The following is a 13,540-nucleotide window of genomic DNA, read 5'->3' as shown; positions in this document are numbered from 1 at the left end:
CGTACACGACTTCTTGTCCGACCGCTCAATGCGCTATCGCGTAGAAGGAACGTTATCGTCTCCTCGCCCTATCATGGCCGGAGTCCCTCAGGGCTCGGTCCTCTCGCCCCTTCTGTTCACGCTGTATACCGGCGACATCCCTAGGGCTCCCAATGTGGAACTAGCCCTCTATGCCGATGACACCGCTCTCTATACCACCCATAAAGATAGAGGTGTCATTGTGGACAGACTCCAGACCGCTACCACGTCGTTAGGCGAATGGTTTCGGAAATGGGGCTTCCAAATAAATCCCGAGAAAAGCGTAGCAGTTCTCTTTGCCAGGGGCAACCCCGGTGCTATCGCTAGGGATAAATTTCACCTCAAGACAGAGGTAACCCTATACGGGCAAGCCATTCCATGGCAAAAGTCCGTTAAATATCTAGGAGTCACGCTCGATAGCGGCATGTCTTTCCGAAAGCACATAGCCGCCGTTCGCAAGAAGGCACATTTTGTCCTCTCTCGCCTTCATTTCCTCCTAAATAAAAGGAGTCAAATGTCTCTAAGACACAAGGTCACCCTGTACAAGGCCTGCATCCGACCGTGCATGACATACGCTAGCGTAGTCTTTGCGCATTGTGCCCCCTCCTATATACACCGACTACAGGTGCTTCAGTCGCGATTCATGAGAATCGCGACCGGTGCGCCCTTCTATGTGAGAAACGTCGATCTCCACCATGACCTGGAGCTCCCTACCATAGCCCAATGGATGAAGTTGGCGTCCACACGCCACTTTGACAAGGCTAAACACCATCCCAATCCGCTGGTGCGTAATAGCATCAACTATTACCCCTTCCCGACAAAAAAGGCTCGTAGGAGGCCCCGACACATACTAACGGATCCGGACGATCCAATTACTGTAGCAAACAATAAATTAAATGCCGCCCGCGCGGCCAATAATAAAAATAGCCAATCACAGTTTAGGGTAAAAAACCGCCTTCACCGGGGAAGGCGAGGACCTTTACTTCGCACTTCGCTCACTACAGTGAGCTTCCGTCCTGCCCTTCAGGCGATTGACCGCCCCGCGACGGCCCAAGCCGAGGTTCGAGTCTCACAGGAGACGCCCTTGCGCTAGCCGCGGGATAAAACGCCATTCTGGCCGAGCTACGCTCGCCAAAACAGCCCGAGCTGAGCTGTAAAGGCCCTTAAGGCCAACAGCGAGATTCCATTCAAAAAAAAAAAAAAAACGACCAACTTGTGATGCGTTCGTCGCTCTTCCGTCCGGTGGCCGACCCTCCTCCTCCTCCTCCTCCTTCTTCTTCTTACCGGTGATCAGCGCACGCGAACACAGTGCGGCGGCTCGTGCGTATTGAACGTGGATTGTCGCGTTCACTTCTTGGAAGCGGCCGATGCCTTTTTAGCGGTGGCGGCCTTCGATTTGGGCGCGGCGGCTGCTGCCTTCTTCGGTTTGGGTGCTTTAGGTTTTTTGGTCGGTGGTTTCGCGCTCCTCTTCGCCTTGGAAGCGGCGGCGGTGGTCGACGCGCCCTTGCCGGACGCTGCGGCGGAGGGGGCCGCGGAGCCGCGACCTTTCTTCGGAGCGGCCGACGCGGCCGGCTTCCTCTTGGCCGCAGCGGCTGCCTTCTTGTCTTTGGCGGTGCCACCCCTTCCGCCCGCCTTGGCGGGGGACGCGGTCTCGGCGGCCGCGGCGGCGGCCTTCTTGCTCCTGGCGCCCGCACTCGCGGCGGTCTTCTTGGCGGCTTGTGCGGTCGGCTTCTTCACCGATTTGGCCGCGGAGGACGCCGCCGCGGCGGAGCCCCTGCCGCCGGAGGAAGCGGAGGCGGCCGTCGCCTTCTTCGCCGCGCCGCCGCCGGTTCCCGACTTGCTGTCTATCTTGAACGAGCCCGATGCGCCCTTGCCCTTCGTCTGAATCAGGGTGCCGGAGGCGACCGCGCGCTTGAGATACTTTCTTATGAACGGCGCCAACCTCTCGGCGTCTAGGCTATAATTCGAGGCGATGTATTTCTTGATCGCCTGCAGGGACGATCCGCTCCTCTCCTTGAGCTCTTTGATCGCGCTGTTGACCATGTCGGAAGTCTTGGGGTGCGTTGGTCTCGCCTTGGGTTTCTTCGCGGCCGCTGCCGCTTTTGGTGCCTTCTTGGCGGGCGTCGCCGGCGCGGGTGTCTCCGATGCTACTGCTGTGTCGGCCATTTTTTTTTTTATTAACAATTAATTAGACACTTAACGTTTACACGTAAATTAACGAGTTTTTAATATATTGTAAAATTGTAGTCAATGTACAACAATGCTAAGAGTGCGCGGCGCTAGTGAGCGCCTGCCAGACGAATCAGTATACCGCGACGAGAGCTTCGCCAACTATATGCGTTTTCTCGTATTCGGCGTGGAAACTTTTCACTAACACGTCTCAGTTTGATCGGATTTTTTCCAATATATAATCGAGAAATTGCACAAAATCTCTATTCTAATTAGACTTTATGATATCCGCGACCGGTCACGACTTCGAGTCGCCCTGCAGGCGTTGGCGTGCGTTAGGTATCGACTTTTAAAGTTTGTTATTGTCGACTCGCGCGCGTACCGTTAACTTTAAATTGACAATTAAACAATTAAATCAAACGGTATTCGCACGTGCGATGTCTCCCGTTGAACGTCAAGATTCCAAGGTTCAACGGGATCCGTTCGTTTAGACAATATATTAAGATTACGATTGATTTTATCGCATCGAATGCGGCATGTTGTAGAACAGCACCACTCTCCGAGACGAGGCCGTAGAGGCGCGCGTTCTCTTCGCTCCGTAACACACACTACACAAATGAAATGTATATATTATTTATTAATAAAATATATATATTGGTAAAAGGTTGATGATAATATAACAAAAGATGTAAATAAGAAAATTTCATTAGCCCAGGAGCGATTCGGTCGCGACCTGCGGCCGTTTAGGTTAGACGTATATCTATATTGTTAATTTTCATAATATATCATATGTATATTATTATCAAAATCTCTCAATTACGCTATATTACGACGTGATTGTTAAAGCCGTACCGTGTACCTACTTTACATACTAAGTACATACGAAGACTTTATATTATTATCATGCTACACGTAACGTGTATTTAGGTATGTAGATAGTTAGCTTTAGATATCTATAGGGAAATGTAGCGGTTTTGCATTCGATATTAATTTTCCATCTATTAAATATAAACATATATTGGTATATTAATTAATTTTAGGTGACGTTTAGTCGTTGTGATAACGTTTTATTTTTATTATCGAAACATATGCGGCCCTGAAAAGGGCCTTTTTATTGTTGTTGAAAAATACATATAGTTAGGTAGGTATAGGTATATATCAGTGGATATACGACCGAACCCAACTTAACCTCCGAAACCGTAGAGGGTGCGGCCCTGGCGCTTCAGAGCGTACACGACGTCCATTGCGGTGACGGTCTTCCTCTTGGCGTGCTCCGTGTAGGTTACCGCGTCGCGGATGACGTTCTCGAGGAAAACCTTGAGAACACCGCGGGTCTCCTCGTATATGAGACCGGAGATACGTTTCACGCCACCCCTGCGCGCCAGACGTCGAATCGCCGGCTTGGTGATACCCTGGATGTTATCACGGAGCACCTTCCTGTGCCGCTTCGCGCCACCTTTTCCCAATCCCTTTCCTCCCTTACCGCGACCGGTCATTGTGAACCAGCGAGTTTCGAATTGAAAACTGAGTGAATGTAAGAATCAACCAACACTGCGTACGTGCCTCACGTACTACGTTCACTGTTCGAATGCGCTTCGCGCCGATTAACACGCGGTTTATATAGAGAAAAATGCCCGAACCTCGAATATATATATAAGGCGGCAGTTGTCCGAGGGGCGCGGGGGGGGGAATCGGTCGGTCGGTTTGTAGAGATATTCGTCCTTTAATGTTATTTTCGTTGTCGGTTACGTATGTATAATATATAATAACTACATAAATAAGCAAAATGAACCCTCCAAATATGTCTATTATATTATGACAAACTACAAACGGTAAAGACGTAATACGCAAACAAAAAAATCAATAAAAACAATTAACAAAATTATTAAACTGAGTTGACAAGAGTCAACGCAACGCAACCTTAAGTGGTGCCATAAATATGTACTTAAATAATAAAAAAAATATTTATTATTGTGGGCGTGAGGTACTTATTGTTTTCTAAGAAACAATGTAACAATAGTGTAAAATATAGACGCATAATAGAAAATAATATATATATTTATTTTTTATTCTATTTCTTTTAAAACCTGTTTGTTACCGGACAGACGGTGCGATTGGTCTGTTTAGTCAAAATTTTGTAAATCAAGTGTAGTAAAACAAGTTGATTAATAATTTTCTATCAGTTCATTACTTTTTTTTTATTTTATTTTAAAAGTTTTACGTTTTAATCGTTCGACACGTGATGTCTGTCTGACTGTGGCACTACTGTTGAGTGTGCACAATTAGATGCATCATTTGAATCATATGCGGCCCTGAAAAGGGCCTTTTGTTGTAGTAATAATAATAATAATAATATGTTATGTTATGTATACATATTACGCAAAATTAAGCACGCTCGCCGCGAATGCGTCTCGCCAGTTGGATGTCCTTGGGCATGATCGTCACTCGCTTGGCGTGAATGGCGCACAGGTTGGTGTCCTCGAAGAGACCCACCAGATACGCCTCGCTCGCCTCCTGAAGCGCCATCACGGCGGAGCTCTGGAACCTGAGGTCGGTCTTGAAGTCCTGCGCAATCTCCCTCACCAGACGTTGGAACGGCAACTTGCGGATCAACAGCTCGGTACTCTTCTGGTAGCGACGGATCTCTCTCAGCGCGACGGTGCCGGGCCTGTAACGGTGAGGCTTCTTCACGCCGCCGGTGGCGGGAGCGCTCTTGCGGGCCGCCTTGGTGGCGAGCTGCTTTCGCGGCGCCTTACCGCCGGTGGACTTACGGGCTGTCTGCTTTGTACGTGCCATTACGACGACTGCTCGAACTCGCTCACTAACTAACTCAACTCTAAAATTATACGATCACGATCGACACGTCCGTCGCGTATCAACTGTGGTGATGATATAAACCGCGTTCACGCGCGGAGAGCGCCTTTATATATAAAATCGAAAAGAGCTCGGGGGTAAGGACGGGTTTGCCGTGCGTGAAAAAAAAAGGGAAGCGTACCTATGTGAATGAAATTGTTTATAACATAATAATAAATATATATTATTACTGGTCGGTCGGTCGGTCAGCGGATAACAGTTATGCATAATATATAATTATACTTGTATACATACAATGTATGTGTTTGTTTTGATTTTTCTTTATGTAGGTTAACTACTAAAGCAGACATATTATTTAATAATACATTTTCATGGTAGATTTTATGTCAAATGTTTACTAGATATGTGGTGTATTTAGAGAGTATTTATTTATAGTTTTTTACGCTTGTCGTTGATACTATGTGGTCTCTACGGACTCTTCGGATATATATTGTGGCCCTGAAAAGGGCCGTTTGGTTGGTTGGTTGGTACTTGATGGTACTATGATGATGATGATGATTATTATTGTCAATCGCTCTCATTATGATATAATATAATAAGAGAAATCGCCGGCGCTGAGACGACGCGGCGTCTGGATGACGTGTTCGTCTCCTACGTTGCGTACGTCACCGCCGTTGTCCCACCCCGCCGCGACGCTCACTTGGAGCTGGTGTACTTGGTGACGGCCTTGGTGCCCTCGCTGACGGCGTGCTTGGCGAGCTCGCCGGGCAGCAGGAGCCTCACGGAGGTCTGCACCTCGCGGGACGTGATCGTCGAACGCTTGTTGTAGTGAGCGAGACGAGACGCCTCAGCCGCGATCCTCTCGAAGATGTCGTTCACGAACGAGTTCATGATTGACATCGCCTTCGAAGAGATACCGGTGTCGGGATGCACCTGCTTGAGCACCTTGTAGATGTAAATGGCGTAGCTCTCCTTCCTCTTGTGCTTCTTTTTCTTTTTGTCCGATTTGGATATGTTCTTCTGTGCCTTGCCGGACTTCTTGGCCGCCTTGCCGCTGGTCTTTGGTGGCATAGTGAACGCGAGATGCGAGATGCGAGATGCGAGAGTTGAGAGAATGTATCGACTACTGCACACACCACACGAGAATAGCTTTTTTAAAAAACATTTCGCGTAGTTATTGTTACACCCTCCCTCGCGAGGGGGGTGTTTTGTCTTGTTCGGGGCGTATGCCCCCTTCAAGTGGTGTTTCTGTTCGCGCCCTGCTGATACAGGGCGGTACGGGGGCGGGCATATAGCCCTTGGTGGGGGCTGCAGGCGCGCGGGGAGACTCAGTCTCTACCCGGTGCGCGCAGCCGATGGGGTCGTGTCCGGAGTGTCAAGTCCGGGTGATGAGGAGGGGGCCAAGGAGTAGTCTCGACTTGGCCCTGGTGTCATGATCGGTGGTATCGGGCAGCTAGCGCGGCTCGCGGTCAAGCACCGCCGGGTGAGACCCCCGGTTGACCCGGGGGAGGCCCAGCGAGGCGACCAGCGGTCGAAGCCGCGTTTGTTGCCCTGGTGTCGTCGGAGCCCGCGGAGAAGAGCTCACGCGGGTACTTGTATTGGTCGGGCGGCCTGGAGTGCCACGGCGCGATGTTGTGGAGGTGAGGATGTTGAGAGGCGTCTGCTCGATCAAACATCCTCATCGCGAGCCGTGCGACGAACTCGTCGATCGACTCCATCCGCAAGTCTCGCGCTATGGTGGCGTTCCTCACGTAGCGTGGTGCATGTACAGCGCACCGTAAGACGGTGTTTTGTACGGTGCGCAGTCTTCGGCGGTTGGTCTCCTTGGCATAGGAGAACCACGCCGGTGCCGCGTACGTGAGGTGAGGGCGCACATACAATTTATGTAGCGCGAGCTTGGTGCGGAGAGGTAGGTTGCCTGTGATCAGTGGGCGGAGCGTATGCGCTGCCCACTTGGCTCTCCCTACAGCCCTGGAGATGTGGGGCGTCATGGTCAGACCCCGGTCTATGGTGACCCCTAGATAGGTGACCGGCGTCTTCCACGGCACGTCTCGATCCAGGAAGCGTAGGGGTGGTGGCAACCTACCCCGGCCGAAGACAATGGCCTGAGTCTTGTCCGGGTTGGCGGCGAGTCTCCACTTGTCCAGCCACTCTGGCAGGAGGTCCAGAGCGCGTTGGAGTTTTTGGGCAGCGTGCGAGGCCCTCAGCGATGACGCCACGTACGCCGTGTCGTCGGCGTAGAGGGCGAGTGTGCACCCCTCGGGGCACGGAACGTCGTCGGTGTACGTGGTGTAGAGCAAGGGCGATAACACGCTACCTTGCGGGACGCCCGCCGTGATGGGTCGCGGTCTCGACGCGGCCTCTCCCGTCGCAACGAAGAACGTGCGCTCGGTGAGAAAGGCGCGGAGCACGGCGACCATTCGGCGGGGCAGTGGAGACTCGATGAGCTTCAGCACGAGGCCGTCGTGCCAGACACGGTCAAAGGCCTTCGCCATGTCCAGCATAACGGCGGCGGCCCCCTCCTTTTTGTTGAGGGCCGAGGCTGCAGTGAAGAGCACCCTCGTCAGCTGCAGCGTCGTGCTGTGCTCGCCGCGGAAGCCGAACTGTTCGGGCCTCGGCTGCAGGTATTGTTCGATCCTCTGCAGCAACAGCCACTCGAACAGTTTCGACTGCGTCGAGAGCAGGGTGATGGGTCGATAGCTCTCGGGTCGGGAAGAGTCCTTCCCGGGCTTCGATATTAGGATCACCTTGCCCTCTTTCCAAGATCTAGGGAAGTGCGTGTACCGGAGGATACCCGTGAAGAGGCGCGACAGCGCAACTATCCACCTCATGGGCAGATGGCGCAGCGCCTCGTGGGTGATGCCATCCGGTCCCGGCGCCTTCCTGGGTCGCAGTCTTGAGATCCTCTTCCGCACTTGTGACGGCGAGAAGAAGATCTGGGCTTCGTCGGTAGAGATCGGGCACGTCAACCACGCCTCGACAGCGTTCACCACCTCTGCCACGCGCGTAGGGGACGTCGCGGGGTTCGGCGAGAACTGACGCTGGAGGTGTTCGGCGAATATTTCGGCCCGATCTGTGTCATCGTAAGTGATGGCGCCGTTGCTGTCGCGAAGGGGACGCTTCGGCTCTGGAGTTCTGTAGAGACGGCGGCAAAGTTGGTAGAGGCGGGTAGGCTCTGTGGTGGCCTCTCCCAGTGTGCGCTCCCATGTGCGCCGTTCGTGTGAGACCAGCTCGGCCTTGACACGTTCGGCGAGGCGATTCAGCTGCGTTTTGAGCGCGGGGCAGCGGTTGCGCTGCCATTGCCTCCTGAGCGCGCGCTTGCGCTGAATCAGCCTTTGCACATAGGGTGCAAGGTCCTGGCAGGTGATCTCCGGCGTGCGCGTTGAGGTCGCTGCCGCCAGAGCTGCCTGGAGTTGCCGCGTCATGGACTCCGCCATGTCGTCAACGGCGCCTGTCGAATCCGGTGGGCCGGGCGCAGGGGTGTCTTCCATGATGGACTCAAAGATGTTCCAGTCGGTGACCTTCCGGGTGCGTGCGGGCGGGGATGGAGCCCCCGCGATGAGGCACAGCACCGGCTGGTGGTCCGACTGGTATTCGTCCATCAGGACCTCCTGCGCTAGGTGGAGGTCAGGCCGGTTGTGCACCACCAAATCGATGGGGTCCGGCCTGTGGGCGGCTATCCTAGGAAAGTGGGTGGCGGAGTCAGGTCCGCACACCAGGTAGCCGCGCTCTTCGGCGTGGTGCAAGAGGCGACGACCTCGCGCGTTCGTGACTTGGGAATGCCAGTTGATGTGTTTGGCATTCCAGTCACCCGCGATGATCGTCGGCTTCGCGCTGAGAGCTGCCTCCAGCTCGGCTTCAATGAAATTTGCGCCGGGGGGAGCGTAGGCGGCCAACACGTCTGTGGGCTGACCGCCCAGTTCCAGCTCTACCCCCAGCGTCAGGATGCCAGTCAGGTTGACGGCCTGGATAGCGCGGTGAGGAATGCTCCTTCTAACCAGCACTGCCAGGCCGCGCATGGGCGCCCCGTTGATCGCCTGATGCTCTTCGCGGTAAACGAAGTAGCCCGCAGCACTCAGGCGGTCGGTGGGGCGCAGGTGTGTCTCTGAAATGAGCGCAACATCTACGTTGTGTGTACGTAGGATGTTGCGCAGGTAGGGACCTTTCCCCCTAAGGCCCTCGGCGTTCCAGTGTAGGAGGCGTAAGATCATTGTTGTTGGTGTGTGTGTCTTACGCCTCGACTGCGCGGCCGGCGTCCTCCATGGGTCGGGGCAGGCGGAGTCGGGTAGAGGGCGCTCAACAATGAGTTGACCGCCCTGTCGACCGCCTCAGCAATCGCCGCCTCGCTGAGGAACATCTGGCCCCTCAGAGGGCCCCCGCTGCGGGGGCGTGCGGCGCGCTGTCCGGCGGTCCTGGAGGCTCCAGCGGCTGGAGCGGAGTCAGGAGCGGCCCTACTGGGGCCCTCCGCGAAGTGCGCGGAATTTTCCGCGCGCGGGGGGGCGGGGGGTTGTAACCCCCCCCGGCCTCTTCTGCCTCGGGGGCGCCTGCGTTGACCTCTGGGAGGCTCCGCAGGGTACGAAATTAATTCCGCATCCTGCGGGTGTGCGGCGCGCTGCTCATGGGCGCGCCGTTCAGCCTGCGCATGCATGCGCGGCTCTCCTCCCTTTGAACGCGGCGCCGCGGGTCCCGCAGCGCGAGCGCCACGCGTACCGCGCGCACCGCGCGCATCATGCGCACCGCGCGCGTCCGCGGCACCCTTGCCCCCTGTGGTGTGCGCCACCGTGCCTGCGCGCTTATTGCGCGCCTCCTCCTTCAGCACCGGACACGTGCTGTGGTTAGCCGTATGCGCCCCCTTGCAGTTGGCGCATTTCGGCTTGGCCCCCTTTGGTAGGGGGCAGTCGGCGGAGTGGTGTTCCTCCCCGCACCGCACACAGGCTAAGGCCCGGTGGCATTGGTGCGAGGAGTGCCTAAATCCTTGGCAGCGGTGGCACTGAGCGGGGCCCCTTTTGCCCCGCCAAGATTCAATGGTGACCCCCGGTATACACAACAGCTCCTTTATGTTGTATATAGCGGGGGTGAGGTCGGGGGTGCGGCGCAGGATAATTAAAAATATGCACCCCGGCCTGCCCCTTCTGGCACGTATGGGCTGAGCGTGCTCCGGCTCGAACCCTAGGTCGCGCAGCTCCGACAAGATGGCCTCGGGCTCCGTGTCCGCCGGAATGCCTCGTAGCGCCACCTTCAGCTGCCGCTCCGCTGGTAGGGAGTATGAGAAGTAGACGACTTTTACGCCGCTACTCTCTAACTCCCCTAGGTACCGCTGCACCAAACGGTACTCCTCCTCGTCTTGAGGCAGGATTTTTAACCCCTGCCCGAATGCGCGCGCATTAATTGTGCGCCCAAGCCGCCGCTTCATCTCCCTGACGTGCGTTGTCCAGTCAGGGAGAGACTCAATGACAAACGGCGGATACTTGGGCTTTGGAGGCGCGGGGGGCAGGGGTGCAAGGGGGGGCCGGCGGGCTACTGCCGGCGAGGCGGTCGTTGCGGCGTAAGAGGCCGCTGTATTGTCCGTATTATTGCTCGCCGCATCTTGCGGCGTCGGAAGAGCCGTCGCAAGGGCCGCGCGGGGCGCGGGGGGTGCGGGGGGCGCCGCGGTAGGCGCCGTGTCCGTGGGCATGTCCGTTAGGCGCCGGCGGCGCGGGTCTCGCTGCGAGAGCGGCGCCGGTTGTACTTGTGTTATAGGTGTCATAAATTTGACACCAGGTGGCGTCGTCTGCGCACAGACACGCTTGGGTGCCGACCCGGCGGCGTCCTCATCGGAGTCGCGCGGCGGCGGGCGGCGTAATTGTACGCGTCTTGCCTCGGCAAGCGCGTCATGTTCGTCACTTGAGAGTGGCGAAGTCATTAGGCCTTCACTTAGAAGGCGCCTGCGGGTCTGCGCCAGGTACTCGCACATAGCGCGTGCGAGCCCGTCTGTAGCGAACCGGCCTATGATTGTTTGCGCAACAAAAAGCGCATCCAACTCATAGCCGGCGCGAGGTGAGACGGGCTGCAATGGCCGCAGGTCGCCTTCTAGGTAGGCCAACAGCTCTTCAGGGTCGTGCCCGTGAGCGTGGCTATGATCCTCGCCGTGATGAAAAACAACACCGGTACTCACATTTGTTGTTAGGTGCATTCCTGAGTCCGGTGGCGCCATCGCTGTCGAGGGGTGAGGTCGGTGCGGGGTAGCCGTATAGGTACTCTCGTCGTCCGTATACCGCGACGAGAGCTGCGACTGTTCACCACCACTTTGTTCGATGAAAACTGCACTTTCACTACCACTTTCACTATGTACCGCGAGGGGGGCTCGAGCGCCAGCCGGGCGCGAGTCACCTGTGACCTCGGGGTCTGCGTGAGTTAGTGTGGAACTGTCTAAAAGGCCCGCTGTAGTAAACACTGCGGGGGAGGGGTTGTGGGGGGCCGGTTCGACAGGGTGTCGAACGGCAGTATACCGCGACGAGAGCTGTTCACTAAGAACGACTTTTTCGCCCGGTTTTTCGTCTCCGGGTCCCGGGGCTCGATCGCTACGCGAGCGAGAGCCACTCAAGGACCGGTTGCGCGACGAACTTGATTTCGGCGGCGACGACGACGGCGGCGGCGGTAACGCGGCTCGACCGCGAGAGCGGGAGCGTACGTTGGCACGCGGGCCGGACGCATCGCGACGCGGTTTTCGCTCCATAGCTGGAGCCGGAGTCTGCCAGGCACAGCCTGAACACCTCAGCTCGGTCCGCACATGCGCATCCTCCGGTGAGACCCGCTGGTGGGAGGCCGGACTAGGCGCAGCGCTTTCTTTGCTTCGGCGTCGGCGTAAGTGGGTGCAAGGCGGATCCTCAACGGCGATTGCTTGTGTTTTTAATAGTAAAAACTACGGCAATACAGTATTAGAGAGGCTCGAGTGCACTGTAAAGGCAGAAGACCGTACTAAAAAACATTTTTCGTCACTTCAGTATACTTCACTTTGAAAGTGTTCTTGCAACCGGTCCGGAGTTACATGGTATACGATTCGCGGCGGCCAATCGATCGCGTCGTTACCGTTAGAACGCCGCGTGATGGGACACGAGAGGGGGGGGGGGGTTGGTGGGGGGGGGGGGGGAACGGCGACGGCGAAGGGGGCGGGGCGTTATATTATATGTGTATCTGTCTCTATCTCCGTCTCCCTCTCCCTCTGACACGATTTATTTATGGTTATTTAAAGTAAAATTTACAACAACAACAAAAAAAAAATGTACATAACATAGTATGCATGTATTGTCTATTAAGTATTACTGATTGGATGATTGCGTAAGCGAGGAATTTCGAGCGTGTTATTATTATTAAGTATTGGTTATTGTCTATATTATATTGTAGTATAGGTAATTTAATACTAATTTGATAGAAACAAATAATCATCTACTAATATTACATTTAGTCTGATTACCGTTTTTATATATCACAGTAGTAGTAGTAGTAGTAGTAGTAGTATTAGTAGTATACTTATAATAGATAATAATATGTAGGTAGGTATAATCTCGGTGAGATCGAAGTACGTATTATGTCGTTGAAACATTTATCTAACAAAAAAATGGTGGTGGTACGGTTGCCACACCACCACCACCACCATCATTGCGTTTTAATGAATCATATTGCGGCCCTGAAAAGGGCCTTTTAGGTCGTTGCAATGACAACGATACGATTGTATTGTAATGTAATTTATGTCTTCTTCTCGGTCTTCTTGGGGAGAAGGACCGCCTGAATGTTAGGCAGTACACCGCCCTGTGCGATGGTCACGCCGGAGAGTAGCTTGTTGAGCTCCTCGTCGTTGCGTATGGCCAACTGGAGGTGACGCGGTATGATCCTGGTCTTTTTGTTGTCACGGGCCGCGTTACCGGCCAACTCGAGCACTTCGGCCGCCAGGTACTCCATAACGGCCGCAAGGTAGACCGGCGCACCGGCACCCACCCTCTCGGCGTAGTTGCCCTTCCTGAGCAGCCTGTGGATACGACCGACCGGGAACTGGAGACCTGCGCGGTTGGAACGCGACTTTGCCTTCCCCTTGACCTTGCCGCCCTTGCCACGTCCGGACATTTTGTATGATTGTTTGTTTGTACGTACACAACACGACACTACTCTACACAACTACTCGACAGCGAAACGGTAAGACTGGTGAGTGAGGTTTTTTTTTCCGTCGTGGTTATTGTTGCACCCTCCCTCGCGAGGGGGGTGTTTTTTCTTGTTCGGGGCGTATGCCCCCTTCAAGTGGTGTTTCTGTTCGCGCCCTGCTGATACAGGGCGGTACGGGGGCGGGCATATAGCCCTTGGTGGGGGCTGCAGGCGCGCGGGGAGACTCAGTCTCTACCCGCTGCGCGCAGCCTGTGGGGTCATGTCCGGGGTGTCAAATCCGGTGGTAATGAAGGGGCCAAGGAGTAGTCTCGACTTGGCCCTGGTGTCATGATAGGTGGTATCGGGCAGCTAGCGCGGCTCGCGGTCAAGCTCCGCCGGGTGAGACCCCCGGTGGCCCCGGGGG

At 55.0% G+C, this 13,540-nt stretch overlaps 5 protein-coding genes across 5 annotated transcripts; all 5 read right to left on the bottom strand.

The window, feature by feature from the left end:
• Positions 1-1,233: 1,233 nt before the first annotated feature.
• Positions 1,234-2,212, bottom strand: LOC123717230 (late histone H1-like). Its single transcript, XM_045673120.1, has one exon. The coding sequence runs from the start codon at positions 2,182-2,184 to the stop codon at positions 1,366-1,368; it is 819 nt and encodes a 272-aa protein (XP_045529076.1). The 5' UTR covers positions 2,185-2,212; the 3' UTR covers positions 1,234-1,365.
• Positions 2,213-3,315: 1,103 nt separating this feature from the next.
• Positions 3,316-3,784, bottom strand: LOC123717241 (histone H4). Its single transcript, XM_045673132.1, has one exon. The coding sequence runs from the start codon at positions 3,681-3,683 to the stop codon at positions 3,372-3,374; it is 312 nt and encodes a 103-aa protein (XP_045529088.1). The 5' UTR covers positions 3,684-3,784; the 3' UTR covers positions 3,316-3,371.
• Positions 3,785-4,492: 708 nt separating this feature from the next.
• LOC123717231 (histone H3) lies at positions 4,493-5,120 on the bottom strand. The gene has a single exon (XM_045673121.1). It carries the CDS (start codon positions 4,981-4,983, stop codon positions 4,573-4,575), a length of 411 nt encoding a protein of 136 aa, XP_045529077.1. The 5' UTR covers positions 4,984-5,120; the 3' UTR covers positions 4,493-4,572.
• Positions 5,121-5,427: 307 nt separating this feature from the next.
• On the bottom strand, positions 5,428-6,139 carry LOC123717233 (histone H2B). Its single transcript, XM_045673123.1, has one exon. It carries the CDS (start codon positions 6,070-6,072, stop codon positions 5,698-5,700), a length of 375 nt encoding a protein of 124 aa, XP_045529079.1. The 5' UTR covers positions 6,073-6,139; the 3' UTR covers positions 5,428-5,697.
• Positions 6,140-12,659: 6,520 nt separating this feature from the next.
• Positions 12,660-13,174, bottom strand: LOC123717239 (histone H2A). The gene has a single exon (XM_045673128.1). It carries the CDS (start codon positions 13,099-13,101, stop codon positions 12,727-12,729), a length of 375 nt encoding a protein of 124 aa, XP_045529084.1. The 5' UTR covers positions 13,102-13,174; the 3' UTR covers positions 12,660-12,726.
• Between the last annotated feature and the right edge of the window lie 366 nt (positions 13,175-13,540).

This window comes from Pieris brassicae, chromosome 12 (genome assembly GCF_905147105.1).
Source record: "Pieris brassicae chromosome 12, ilPieBrab1.1, whole genome shotgun sequence".
Lineage (NCBI taxonomy): Eukaryota > Metazoa > Arthropoda > Insecta > Lepidoptera > Pieridae > Pieris > Pieris brassicae.
This window is presented reverse-complemented; position numbering and strand designations above follow the sequence as displayed.

Excerpts from the sequence above, each read along its gene's own strand:
- LOC123717230 (XM_045673120.1), bottom strand. The coding sequence starts at position 2,184 with ATGGCCGACACAGCAGTAGCATCGGAGACACCCGCGCCGGCGACGCCC.
- LOC123717241 (XM_045673132.1), bottom strand. The coding sequence starts at position 3,683 with ATGACCGGTCGCGGTAAGGGAGGAAAGGGATTGGGAAAAGGTGGCGCG.
- LOC123717231 (XM_045673121.1), bottom strand. The coding sequence starts at position 4,983 with ATGGCACGTACAAAGCAGACAGCCCGTAAGTCCACCGGCGGTAAGGCG.
- LOC123717233 (XM_045673123.1), bottom strand. The coding sequence starts at position 6,072 with ATGCCACCAAAGACCAGCGGCAAGGCGGCCAAGAAGTCCGGCAAGGCA.
- LOC123717239 (XM_045673128.1), bottom strand. The coding sequence starts at position 13,101 with ATGTCCGGACGTGGCAAGGGCGGCAAGGTCAAGGGGAAGGCAAAGTCG.